Source organism: Notolabrus celidotus, chromosome 1 (assembly GCF_009762535.1).
Source record: "Notolabrus celidotus isolate fNotCel1 chromosome 1, fNotCel1.pri, whole genome shotgun sequence".
Lineage (NCBI taxonomy): Eukaryota > Metazoa > Chordata > Actinopteri > Labriformes > Labridae > Notolabrus > Notolabrus celidotus.
The window spans coordinates 7,748,088-7,762,521 of NC_048272.1; the positions used below are offsets into that span (position 1 = coordinate 7,748,088).

The following is a 14,434-nucleotide window of genomic DNA, read 5'->3' on the forward strand; positions in this document are numbered from 1 at the left end:
AGATTACTGTGGGGTTGGTTGTTGTTTGATAAACTTGAATGATATGGTGATGAAAGAGGCACGTGAAGAATGTGCATTATTGAGAAGCCACAACTGTTATTTCTACAATGCATAGATTTTCTAAATTATGTTTATTAGATACAGGCTAAAAATCATCATCTATCACACTGCTTATTGTAGGAATAATGGCTGATTTAATTCAGTGATCTCCAAGAAATACCACGCAACCACTGTTTGAGTTATTTCAACAGTATGGCCTCAAAGTAACACTTTCACTTCAATATTTACCTTGTTTTATAACCTCTTAATAGTTTGTTTATTGCAATAGTGTTCTTGTGTTTTCTGCAAAACCAAGCAATGGCAAAAATCTATGTTTTCAAGAGTCTACTAAACTAAGAGAGCCATTCTGGAGAGCTTTACTCAATGCTGTATATTGAAGGCTGAAGTTAACAAAACTGTTGTTTTTTTCCGACCCCTTGGTCTCTTAGTTCCCTAACTTATAGCCCTTTAAATATGATTTAAGAGACACTAATAAAGGAGACTGATAAAAAAAAACAGCAGAGGCCAATATATCCTGATCAGAAAGATTTGAGCCTACATTACGCTTAATGCAATCAGGAGTGTCTTTAACATCATCAAGAATATTTCCCATGCTGAAAGCTCTTTTCAGAACTACAGAAGACAAATTAGGACGGTATCCACAGACCAAATAACACTGCTTGAGTTGAAAGGTACAACTTTGTCTTTAAAATGTGTGGATTATTCCTTTAAAATCCTTCCATGTTTGCACAATGGGACAATCTTTGGACTTAAACTGAATCATCTCAAAGGTAGAACATTTTCCATAATGTCATATAGAGTTCTTCGAATCATCTCCTATGCAGCTATTTTTTATTGTGCATTTCACATCGACTTCTGTCTTTGATCTCTTTAATGCTTGCAATGAAAGCTTGGTGTATGATTGCTTTTGCCTGCTGTATCACCAGTTCTCAGCCATTTCCCAACCTTGTCGAAACGATTCTCGTTCACAAATGCTGTACATACTTGAAGTCAGAAATAATAAATTCATTTTTGCTTGACACCATACAATATTATTCACTTATTTGTTTCACTCAATGAAGACTGAAATGTAATTTCCAACTGTTTCCTGTTTGCTTGTAAAGTGTTCAGTTGGTTCAAAAGTCCAAGCAATATCTCATTCCAGACCCTCAGTATTGATGTCAAAGGTGACATAGGTAGCAGTACTTCAGATAAATTTGATTATTTATTGAGCTGTCTGCCTGATTTTCTGGAATATGCAGTGTGTGTGGGTGGGAATGTTTTCATGGATTTGGTGTTTTTCTTTCTCCTGTGTGCAAGTGAGAGAGAAAGAGAGAGAATGAGAGAGAGAGAGGGAGAGAGGGAGAGAGAGAAAGAGGAGTTTGGTCTTTTAAAAAAAAGTATGTAAACATGCTGTCCTTCTCTGGCTGGGTTTAAAAGACAGTTTCAGCTGCTTGGCTCGCACTCTGGTGGGAATCATCATGGCAAGAGCTGTGGTGCAAATCACCCTCCTTGGGGTGCTGCTAGCTTTGGTTACTACACTACCAAACAAGGTAAGGCCACAACAACTAAAGAGCATCACACTTGAGAAACAAAATCTATTACACACATGAATCTTACTACTGAGAAATGAATGCATGCAACAGTCTTCGGTTTGACTTTCATCCGTATTTCAGCATCTTTCTGTAAGTTGCAACACACTGACCTTTACCCTTGATAAACATTTGAATGCTTAGGTTGAAGAACCTGTGGGCTCTCTACCTTTTGTGTTTTTTTATATTGTGAGTGTGTCTCTACTTGACTCTTGGTGTATGGTAAATGTCTGTATTAGGCTTTGCAATAATTGTGCTCAAAGAAGTTTTGTCAAATCTGGAAAATGTAAGTCCCTTTAAGTAACAAAAACGTGTGTTTAACTGTGTTCACACAGCGTCATTGTGGGGACTAAACTCTCTTTTTGGGACACAAAGATGGGATGCGTAATGTTTGTCATTAAGTTAAGCTTACAGGAATTAAAGGAGCGTGCCATGAGAAATTAATGTATGAAAAAAGGTAAGAAAGGGGTGGTTCTGCAGTCAAACCAATGACATTTCACTGATGCCACCCACCTTTGTTTTACATCACCATCTGATCTTTGGCTATAGTTGGTCATCCGCCAGAGACATGAACTGAACTGAGCCTTTTTTTAAATTGTGAAATGTTCCTCCTGTATTTGCTCAGGATGACTGGGACATCTACAGCTTTCACATCAACTCAACAGTGAGCAGTCGTTATGCCACCACTGTCATCACAAGTCGTGTGGCCAATCGAATGGATGAGGCGAAGGAAATAGAGTTTCAAGTCCGGATTCCCAAGAATGCCTTCATCAGTAAATTCAGAATGTGTGTGGAGCAAAAAAAAAAAATCATGAATAATTACAGCAAACCTTAAGTGTTGTGAAAATGAATAATGGGTAACATGTACACAACAAAGTCTTGTCATCGATCTTCAGGTTTATAGATGGCGAGGCATACGATGGAATTGTGAAAGCCAAGGAGGCGGCCAAGAAGCAGTACGCTGATGCTGTGACTCGTGGTCAGACTGCTGGGATCGTCAGGTACATGGTTCAACAGATCATGGTCTCAAGGATATATTTTGGAGGAAAGCCTTGTGTGTCTTTTGGGATGAGGGGCAGCAGGGGGATTTGAGCGAATTCTTTGTGGCATAATATGCAGTTTACTTTTTTGACTCTTTATCAGTCAAATGAAACAATCTGAAAATAAACACTGAAAATAACCATGGGCATAAGCTTCGGTGTGAGGTCTTAAGTATGCATTGTCTCAATAAAGAGGTAACAAGTCAATAAGGGGTAAGGAACCACTGCTTACATGCCACAATTATCCTTTTTGTCAAAGCTCTGTAGGGAGGACTCTTGAGGAATTCAAGACCTCTGTGAATGTGGCTGCTCACAAAAAAGTCACCTTTGAACTCACATATGAGGAGCTACTTAAACGTAGACTGGGCAAGTACGAGCTGACCATCCACGCCCAACCCATGCAACCTGTCAAGGACTTCAAGGTGTGAATATTCAGTTGTTATTTTTTATTGATGAACCAGGAAAACAATGCTAGAGTTATGACATATTCCATGCTTAGAACCGCTAACTATATTCTCTCATTTCATAATGCCAGGTTGACGTGTACATCAATGAGACAGCTGGTATCAATTTCCTGGAGGTTAAAGGAGGACTGAGCACCAATCTCTTGGCTAATGCCATCACTAAAACCCATTCAGACACACAGGTACAGCTTGGTACTGTGCAACAGGGGACTTTTCTTCAACCCCATTGTTATCTTATTCAGACCCGTGTTTAATTATCAAACTTCACTGTACTTATAGCTCATGATGCTATTTGACCTACTGTATTATATGGTGTATTTCTAATCTCTTAGCATCAATTTACGGACTGTCTGTGTATATGCATTTTGCAAAATTTCTATTTAGTTGCCAAATTAAACTCAAAAAGCACTGATGTTTAAACGGCTCATTTAAACAGGATTCATAAACCTAAATATTTCCTGCTTCCAGGCTTGGGTGTATTTCTACCCTACAGAGTCCCAACAGAAAATGTGTGAGAGCTGTGGAGAGCAAGGTATGAATGGAGATCTGGTTATTGTTTATGACGTCGACAGGGATGCCACCTTTGGAGACATCAAGGTACAGAAAGAGTTCAGCGCTTTAGAGTTTTGACTTTTGATTACCTTTTAGCAAATGTTTGTATGTTAAATGCAAAAGAAAGAAAACATCACATAGCAGTTTTATACAAATATGTTTTCCAAACACTAAAATCCTGTCTTACTGTCTCCAAAGAAATCTTCAGGATACTTTGTTCATCACTTTGCACCATCTAATCTTCCCCGCATACCAAAAAATGTGGTGTTTGTTATTGATCAAAGTGGCTCAATGCACGGCAAGAAAATTCGTCAGGTGAAGTATTTTCAGAGAACGAGATTGTCAAAAATTGACTCTAGAGCATTAGAGGCCCCTTAGTTTAGCTTGTGCTGTTTAATAATGTATTATGTCAACGATTAGGATTAAAGAGCACAGATCAAAACTGAAATAAAGCTTTAACACGTTGATGATGATGTCTTTAATCAGACCCGAATCGCACTGCTCCATATCTTGAATGACCTGGCAAAAGAGGACTTCTTTGGTGTGATCACTTTTGATAGCAGCATTTTTCACTGGAAACGAGAACTTGTTCAGGCTAATGAAGAAAACCTGGCTAGTGCCAAGACTTTTGCAGAGCGTATTCAAGATAGAGGAGGTGAGTTTTTAAAAAATATATTTCACTAAGTGATGTGAACATTTAACAGCAGAATGTTGGTATGGAAGCAGTTTTTGTTTTGTTTTTCAGCCACAGACATTAACCTTGCCGTGTTGGAAGGAGCACGTATGCTAAATGCACATCCAAGAGAAGGTTCAGCTTCAATCCTTATTCTTCTCACAGATGGAGACCCAACCTCAGGTACAGTAAGACACTTATACACTCTGACATATAAACATGTAGTTTAAAAAACCTACATGGGCCGCTAACAATGCAGTTCAACATTTTTGATCTATCAAAGTGTTTTTGTCAAAACTTTGTAATGTCTTCTAGCTAAAACCCCCACTTGAATTTGTTTATTTGCACACTGAAACTTCCACTTGTTGTAGAATAGCTAATTGTACTATCTACGACAATTTTGAGTTCAACTTCAATTTTTTATCATCACACTATTTGTTCTCTGCAGGGGTGACAAATCTAAAAAAAATTCAGTCAAATGTAAGAGAGGCTATTGCAGGTAAATTCCCTCTTTACTGCCTTGGTTTTGGATTTGATGTCAATTTTGAGTTCCTTGAGAAGATGTCACTGCAGAACGATGGTGTGGCAAGACGCATTTATGAAGACTCTGATGCTGATTTACAGCTGAAGGTATTATACATCTCTTTCACTACCCTCACACTATCTAAAATACATTTAAAAAATGTTCAATGGGAAATAATCTCAGCTGGCTGCGAAGAAATTTGAAATTCACCAAATTTGTATGTCAACAGGGTTTTTATGAAGAGGTGGCCACTCCTTTGTTGACCGATGTGACAATGATTTATGAGGGTGGGTTCAATGTAACCCAGACTAACTTCAGTCAGTATTATAATGGCTCTGAAATTGTTGTGGCTGGTCAGATCATGGACAATGACATCGAAACCTTCACTCCACAAGTTGTGGCCATTTCGGTAAGGACCGATTCACATTTCTACCATTGCAGTCTTCTTAAAGCTATGTAAAAATTTCAGAAACACTGACATATGAATTCATTTGCACTATAACAGAGGAATACAAGGTTGGTATTTACAGAAACAAATGGTACAGTGGAGTCAACTGGAGCAGTGTCTGACAGTCACATCCAGAGGGTTTGGGCCTACCTCACAGTCAAACAGCTTCTAGAGAAAGAGTGAGTGAGATGTCCAACATCTTTTCTCTTTATCCACATTTTGAGTCAAATTTGTATTATCCAGCCTTCTGTTTTCATATGGCATGTATGCACATGTTACAAAAGGACTTCAGTTTTACCACAGAAGCAAAACATAGGCAAGCAACTCTCGTGTAAGCTGGGAACCCAACGGCTTAAGGTGATATGCGCTGTGGTATAAATGGCCAACATTGCCAGCAGCAAGCTACAAACCACCTGCTGCAAAGGTTTTGCTTTACATGCTCTGCATTGTTCATAGTTCAATCAGCAACTTAAGAAGCAAACGTGTATTCACGTGAAAAGCAAAGAGAAATCTTTCCCACAAGATATGTTTGCAAAATAATCTTGGCTCATTACATCCCCCAGAGTAGCACCACCTAATCAGTATCAGGTGAGCCTCAGTTTCATTGTAAATAGTAAGTTACACAGAGGCCTCACTCCGGCTTAATGAATTGGTTTTGTACCTGCAAACATCACTGCCTGCTGATACCATTGATCAAAACTACTTGGACTCCAAAGAACTTCAAACAGACACCAGAACATGTCTAGTTCCAAGATAGCAGATAAAGTATTTTGGTATATGCAACTGAAAAATTTGGTAGCAAATATTTTGACTGGCCGAAAAAAGGACAGCAATGTACTAGCTAACAGGCTAATGGCTGTATTTTACACCTCCTAGGGCAACCAACATGACAGAGGCCTGCATGCAAGAGCCATTCACTCAAAAGCAAAACCCAATGAAAAGGGCTCTGATATTTGGCTCTTTAACTTGACTGAAGTGTGATGTTGTGGTCTAAAAATTTGAAATTAATTCTATAAATTTTGAGTTCAGTGATATAGATCAATGCTGATCATACCCTGTAGTTTACCATCTTCTATGTTTAATATATTCACATAACTTGTTACACAGACTGCAGTTATCTGGACCTGAGAAGGAGGATGCCACAAAAGAGGCCATGGAGCTGTCCCTGAAGTACAGCTTTGTGACCCCACTCACATCCATGGTGGTGACCAAGCCTCCAGGAGAGAGCACAGATGTGCTCCATAAACCCAAGGAAGATGGAACAACGCAGGAATATCACAGAAGCGGTATGGCGTTTATTGGCGGTGGAGGTGGTGGAGGCGGTGGAGGCGGTGGAGGCTATGGAGGCTATGGAGGCTTTGGCTCTGTAGGCTCTGGCTCTGTAGGCTTTGGCTCTGGAGGCTTTGGCTCTGGAGGCTCTGGAGGCCTTGGCTCTGCAGCCTCTGGAGTCTCTAGAGGCTCAGGCTTTAAAGGCTTAGGTGGAAACTTTGGTAAGCAACATAAATGTGAACAAAACTTTTCAAAACATTTCTTTTTAAAGTAAATTAATAGTGTTAAACATGTTTTTTTTTTTTTTTTTTTACATTTCTCTCCTATCAGCCCCGAGACCCCAACCAGGTAGGACATACTTGTGTTATTTGGCATAAAGTGGAGTATTTACAAAGAAGGAAACTGTTATTGTATTTTAATGATATGATTTCAAATTTGAGTGTGGATTTGAAAAAATGAATGTAATTACATTAATGATGATTAACCATCACAAAGTTGTTGATCCAATGCCTGATTAAGGTTATATTTGTGCCTCAATGTGTGACTAAATATGAATCTACAGATCTGAAGGTATTTGAAATATCCTAATCTACTAGCATGTAGTTCAACTAATGTGAAAATATCAGATTTTCTGAGGTGTTAACTAAGCATTGGGGAACTTGTGTGATTTGAAAACCAACCCCAAACCCTCCATCTGTTTCCTGTGAATGTAATTAATGAATATGTACTACCCTTCATTCCTTAAGTTGTTTAGTTCCAAAGCTATTACAGGCTTCCACTGAAAACACTTCTCTGAACAGTTGACAAATTACCTTTACCCTGCGCTTTAAGTGGAAAAAAATATGAGCTGGTATTCCCCTTGTTCACTTGTTGGCCTGTGTATCGTGCGGCCGGTATCAGTTAATCTTCAGTATTAAGTTCTACATTTCTAAAGCTAAGGAAAGATACCAGAAGATACCTTACTTTTATTGAATTTAAACTACTTCAGTGTGTCACATAAGAACCTCTTCACCTCTGTGTCACCATGACCTTATCCACTTTTCCATGCTATGTAAACTATATACAGTAGCTTTGGTGTGTGGTGCAAGTAAGTCATCATACAGGCCTTACCTGGAAGACTCTACTGGAGAGCAAAGAAAACAAGATGACCCCACTTCTGTTACACAACAAGCACCGGTAGGAGAGGACAGAGGCTGTAAGGGAAAGAAAATAATGTCAGAAAGGGAGTTAGCAATGAATGCAATGATACATAGAGAGGATATCACATAGCAAGGTAAATTTCTTCAGACCTGTGCCATGATACAGCTCTGCTTTGGTTTTAGTCCTCTTTGACCCCCTTTGAAGACAGGCTAACATTCTACTCATATTTTCTACATACTGTATATCCAACATTGTCTTGCTGTCATCATCCACTGCATCATCTTTTGAGATTATGCTCTTGTAACGACTTTCATCTTGCTCCACTTTATAAACTTGTCTTAAGGGGTGCTGTTGGCCAAGCAGTTTTTTATATATAATATATATATACAGTTTCAACTATGCTTGCTAATCATTTAGGCTACTCTACATAATACACAAAAAATGTAATTCTCAAATGTTCATTTCCTTTTCCAGATCTATTGTCATCAATGTCTTATGACCTAATGGAAGCTGAGCATCCTACCTACGGTAATTTTTGTTCTGTAGCAGTTTTTATCTGTTTTTCTACTTTTTTTATTATGTTAGCAAATGTACCTGATTAACTAAAAGGGACCCATGCATCACATAGCTCTACAAAGGCTAGAGATGTGTCTTCATCCGTTGTTTCAATGATAATGATGAATGCTAATGAAGATAAATGTTCTGCATCTTTTAACACAGAGTGAAAAGCAACAATAAAAGGTGCGTTAGTCAAATAACTCCATGGGGATGGTTTACTTTTTTTTTTGGCATGAAATAACATAAAAACAAAGTTTGTAAAGTTAAATAATTACCCTTTGATTTCCTGTTTCATGAGTAACTACCACTTCATTAAAAAATTTACCTGAATTTCCACAGAAAACTCTTGGTTTCCTCTGTGCTCCTCGCCCAAGACTTTAAACAAAATAAATTAGGTATTTACATTTGAAATTATTTTAACTCAGAGACAAACTTACAAGGCAAAAAGCTCTGTAGCAGTTTAGGACTTTGTAAATAACTACAAAGAAATTGTCGATCTTTATACTGATGGTCTTTTTTCTTTTTGTAAGTTATTAAGAGGCATTCAATTTCACCATTGTCTGTTCTATAACTAGCTTAAAAGTCCTCACAGGACCTTTAGCCACGATTTCGAGTTGAAATTTGGCTAATAAAGATAACAATACAGTGCCTTATTGGCTGAATGTAGTTACCCAGAAAGTTCTGAGATATTATCAAGAGAGAACATTTCCCCACAGAAGAAGAAAAAGAAGACTGCAAAGGCACTGACACTCAGGCCAGGCCACTGCCTGTTTATGAAGGCAGAACAACCCCTTGAAGCTGACATAGATTGATCTGTAATTGAACATTATTCTTAATAATTCTCTGTGGCTAATGGCGATGAGCGGTGAAATCATAGACTGTATACAAAGAGAAGGCACAACAACTCCTCAAAAGTGAATCTAAAACTTTTTGAGCTTTCCCTTATTACTGGCTGCAGTATAAGTTATAAAGCTCACTTCATGCCTGTTAACAAACGAAACAATGGTCAAACAAAATTCTAAAGTACACGAAAAATAAATTTAATTTAATCTGCTTTTTGCCAACTTAGTTCTTATCATGTGGATTTATGTACAAGTGATCATTTTTTAGGGAAACATTATCTTTAACTAGTTATTTCATGCTAAAAAAGGAGGGGATGTGGTATCATAATTTACAAAGACAGACTCCTGTGTTCCTTACTGGATTAGCAGAGTACAGGAGGAACTGTGGGAGAAAACGTTACATCACTATCACACGAGTCATTGAACTTCCCATAGCTACGGGCCAAACAATATTCTACTTTGGTTAACAAATAGGGAAAAAAAATATCAAAAATATGTCTATGTTCCAAAATACTGGAAGGGTAGTGTGTGCTGTTAGTGAGATATTTTTGCCTGAGTCAATAAAATAAAGTAAAACGTAAATAAATTGTAATATTCCTAGAACCTCTTTTACATTGGGACATATTAGTACATTTGCTTCATTCTTCACATCAATCTCACACAAGCAAAACATTTCTCAGTGCTTATGCCACAAAAGATGTTTGTGTTTTATGATCACAGTCAGATGAAGATCCATGTTTGTTTAGTTAGTATTAAGAATGCACGTTAAATGTGTTAAACATTTCTGTCAGCATAAGAGTTTCCTTCAGCTGTGTGACTCTGTTTCTCTCTGTATCTCTAGAAGATGGGGTTAGTTGGTTCAGACCTTCCGCTGTCCCTGCCTCTCCTCGACGTGTTGGCTCAACCCAACTCTTCATCCCCTCTCCGGTACTTCATATCCACACGTTTTTGCTTAAAACAGGAGACCAGTCTCTCCCACTGTGTTTTAATGTCTTCGGAGATGTCCGCCTTCAACTTCTTAACCATCCCAACCAAGGTCAGTAATGTGTGTCATCATTATTAACTCTTAAAAACTAGCAAAGTTGATTATTTCACCCTTTGTTTTAATTTAGCCTAATCAAATAAATGTGTTCCTCACCTTCTCCTCAGGTTCTTTGTGTTGGTTAATTGTAATAAAAACATTAGTGATAAAACATGTATTAGACACAATGCATCACTGTAAATAGAGCTAAAGAAGCAGCATTGTTCAATTCAGCCTGTTCCATTATCTCATCTCATCACAGCAGCATTCATTTAACCGTCAGTTTCACCACTACTTCTTTCAAGTTTAATGATGAGTTGCACTGTTCTTTTTTGTTCTAGGGCTGTCTGTGAATGGTGAGTTTGAACTAGCATCACATCAAGGCTTCAAAAAGATTGTCATCCACACAGCTCAACAGCACTTTGAGGTTGACACCCAGGGAATCACAGTACGAGATGGCCAGAACGTGTTGATCTACACTAGAGCGGACGAACACATTGTCGGTGCAAGGTGATTTTGAATATCTATGGAGAGAATTATGCAGTGGTGGACAAAGTACACAGCCTCATTACTTAAGTCAAAGTATTGATACTCCAGGTCAAATATTACTCCAATACCACCGAAAGTTGCTCTGTCAAATTATTACTTGAGTTAAAGTACTGAAGTACTTACTTTTAAAAATACTTCAGTATTCAAAGTACTTTTTGAAATATCTCAAAAAGTTGTATTTAAACAATACATAAATGCAGTCAAGAATACATAGGAGTACATTATGTTACATTGTGTTAATCTAGAAACCACTACTTGAAATCTCTAAAAACTATACCGTGGAATACAAACAACAACTGAGTTACTACAAGCACAGACAACTTAGTTTGAAATGTTCATCTGGAATTAAACAAATGTTACGTAGCTCAACACACTTTCTCAGGTTGGACAGTGAATTTTTGTATGTTTGAGCAGAGTGGGAAACAGGGAGAACATTTCACACGATACGTATCATTCTTCATTTCAAAAACCTCTAACACGGGCTGAAGATATGGACATGGGTGCTCAGGTGGAGAATTATAGCCATCATTACCACCTCTACATGAACTGCCTGATCTGAGTGAAATCTGCTCTGTGTTTGCTCCACTCTCAACTGTGGAGACGCACGATATACAGGTACGACTAAACCACTGAGACAAACAGAACTATACAGACACATTTTACTGTCTTAGGGATCAGATTTCAGAAAAGAGAAGGAAATTCATGAGCTGACTTCAAAGCAAAAGTAGTGAGTAACTAGAGCATTGATAGAAATGTAGTGGAGTATAAAGTACAATAATTGTCTTCTAAATGTAGTGGAGTAAAAGTAATAAGTATCCCCAAAAAATAATACTCAAGTACAGATACTCAAAATATGTACTTAAGTACAGTACTCAAGCACATTTACTCTGCTACTGTCCACCACTGGAATTACGCCTTGATGAATCAGATTCTCTGACATGTAGAGATGATTTGTGGTTGTTTTTTCTGTGTGTAGATCCAAGTTGTCATGCCTGACCTTATCACACCAAAGCGGATCTTAAAAGAATACATACACATTATTGGGAAACCTGCTTGATCGCTCTTACCCTGTGTGAGATTGGGGATCACTTCAATACCATGTTATTGTGCTCAATACAAACCCACCATCACTCCTGGTTAAATAGTTATTTATTGTTTAGACCATACACTGTATTAAAAATGGACATAATCACAGTGATGTCACCAATCGGTCCAATGACTGCAAAAATGAAGGATCAAGTCTGGCATGTGGCTAAATTCCCGCCTCAACTCCACCTTAATACCTGTGGTTAGGTCTACCGAAAGTTAGGTTTAGTCAGCTTTATCAACATGGCGTACTGGCAATAGGCCTCACACCCTCCCTCAGAAACCTACCGGTGACATTATTGAGGTTAGGTCCATGCACTACTGTACACAGTCTACAGGTTTACTGGGGATATGTTCTGGCTTTTGGTGGCAGCCTCAAGTGGACACTTAAAGAACGGTAGATTTTTGCACTTGTAAATGACCTTTCAGGTCTGGTGGGCCTTTGGATGAGTCCAAAAGAAATGTATGATGATATGTTTTCTTTTCTAGTGTGACGGTGATCAGGAGGAGCAAAGAAATCGACATTGTAGGAGTAGACACTCGCATTGTCATTCTGATACATGAAAAAGGCAACCGTCAGTTCCTCTGGCCTGTTTTAAGACAACAGCCGGCGAACACCAGCATCACAGGGATTTTAGGTGGGCAGATTTTTGGCAGGTCTTGTGATGATTCATGTAAAATTCTTAACTAAAAACAGAAATATATTAATAATAATAATAACTTGTTTTATCTAGCACTTTTCAAATAGAAGTAACCATTTGCTTATTGTCCCTTTAAGAACCTGCTTCTATTTTCTTATTGTTCTTTTTGTTCATCTATTTGATGATCAGCTCTGAAGCCAGCAGTTTATGAGGAGGTGCAGCAAACCCCAAAAACAAGAATCAGGTTCGAAAACAAGGAAATTGATGTCACAAGGTAGGTTGTCCTGCATTCTTTTTTTAAAAAGTTATATTCTTGGGCATCTTTGCCAGCATTTGATGCAGAAAATGGCTGAGTCAAACCTGCAACCACTGCAACAACCACTTTAGCCTATGTACCTTGGGTGTGCACCCAAACCACTTGGCCAACGAAAGAAGAAAGAGAGAAAGATAGAAAGATTTAAAAAGGCTTTGATAATTATTACTTTTTTACATAAATATAAGATCTTATATGCTTCATCTGCAGACACAGCGTTGTTGACTACAGTATCCCTTCTCAACCATCTTTGGATTGCTGGCTCGTGCCTGCGGAGTCCATCCTGCAGAGACCCATAGATGAGTTCATCGTTCCACAACTTTAACTGGGAAAGATGTTGAATCACTTCCTAGAATTCTATTTAACACAACATGTTGGAGTGTGATTCACTGTGGAAAAATGCTTTTCACATGAAGCTTATCCCAGATGTTTTGTTCTATCATTTGAACTTGAAAAATAAATATTTACCTAAAGGACTTGTCAGGTGTTGTCAAGTTAGTGTGTCTAGTGATTTTCAGTTAGGATTTATGTTGGTATTTGTTTTATACCGATTCACCTAACTAACAAAATGGCCTGAAGTCATTGGTTAAAGTAACTTAAGCATCCAATTTAATTGCCTTTCCTAAGGGAATTATTATTTTGCCATCACTTTTTCTGATACCGTGATTTATAGACTAAAAGTAAACTTTAGAAAGCCTGCTGGATGATCAGCAAGCAACACAGTTAGGCACCCGACACTTTATTGCAGATGAGTATTTGGAGCCTGCAAATATAGAGCTTTCTACAACACTTACTGCCACAGTTTACATTCATTATGTAGGGGCCATAATGTTGATTTTCTATGTTATTCGTTAACCATGATTATTTCCTTTTTTTATTGCTTACTTTATTTCCGGTTTGGGGTTCATGGGTGTGGTTTACCTTTTATCTACCTGTTCAGTTGGGGGTGGGGCACACACATAGAGGGTGAGTGGGGGTTGAGTATTTTTTGTTGACCGCCATCGCCACCGCCACCGCCACCGTCATCGTCATTTTCATTGTTTGTTTCGAACCTTTTTGATATTGATTTATTTTGAGTGTTTGATAATAAATAGTAAACATACTTTGAACTTTGATTTTGATTTAATGGCAAGACGCGTCGCAAGCACAACCCCATTTAGTCTCTGCGGCACCTTACAAACTGAGCCGCTTCACATTATCCTGAAGTATTTTATCAGCATAGACTCCAGTGTAAAGAGTGATTCAGGCCCAGAGATTAAAAAAAAAAAAGTTTTACCTTATGTGCTTCTGTCTAGCCATGTGCTGCAAAAAACTAAAATCCTTCTGAGTGCATTTGTCTCATTACCAGTCAAAATCTTTCATTACACCAAAAATCAGCCACACTGATCTTTCAAGTACACGCAAATCTTATTTCACAAATTAGAACTGAAGAAGCCTATTGGACCAAGGATGGACATCTTCAGGAACTTCAATCAAGTCTGGTTGATTGTTGGATCAAGATTCAGACCTGGATGACCAGGAACTTGATTGTAATAAGTAAAAATAGCTGCAAGTGCAGCTTCTTTTAATATATACATTTCTTGAAACTAGATGTAATAGTTTACTAGTTACTCAAATGAATTGCAACATAACATATACATTTAGTTTACAGACAATAAGTTAGAATTGCATTTGATAAAGTATA

General features: G+C 38.0%; 1 protein-coding gene across 1 annotated transcript; it reads left to right on the forward strand.

Moving 5' to 3' along the window:
• Positions 1-1,520: 1,520 nt before the first annotated feature.
• Positions 1,521-13,212, forward strand: LOC117815543 (inter-alpha-trypsin inhibitor heavy chain H3-like). Its single transcript, XM_034687311.1, has 20 exons — positions 1,521-1,592; positions 2,257-2,417; positions 2,528-2,632; positions 2,931-3,093; positions 3,207-3,317; positions 3,604-3,732; positions 3,886-4,002; positions 4,174-4,342; positions 4,433-4,543; positions 4,809-4,990; positions 5,113-5,292; positions 5,389-5,510; positions 6,439-6,821; positions 6,931-6,948; positions 8,215-8,268; positions 9,982-10,176; positions 10,503-10,671; positions 12,286-12,434; positions 12,627-12,711; positions 12,961-13,212. Exons 1-20 carry the CDS (start codon positions 1,521-1,523, stop codon positions 13,073-13,075), a joined length of 2,790 nt encoding a protein of 929 aa, XP_034543202.1. The 3' UTR covers positions 13,076-13,212.
• The last annotated feature ends 1,222 nt before the right edge of the window (positions 13,213-14,434 follow it).

Excerpts from the sequence above, each read along its gene's own strand:
- LOC117815543 (XM_034687311.1), top strand. The coding sequence starts at position 1,521 with ATGGCAAGAGCTGTGGTGCAAATCACCCTCCTTGGGGTGCTGCTAGCT. Across the intron at positions 4,544-4,808 it reads AGATGGAGACCCAACCTCAG|GGGTGACAAATCTAAAAAAA; the intron begins GTACAGTAAGAC and ends TGTTCTCTGCAG. Across the intron at positions 10,672-12,285 it reads GAACACATTGTCGGTGCAAG|TGTGACGGTGATCAGGAGGA; the intron begins GTGATTTTGAAT and ends TTTCTTTTCTAG.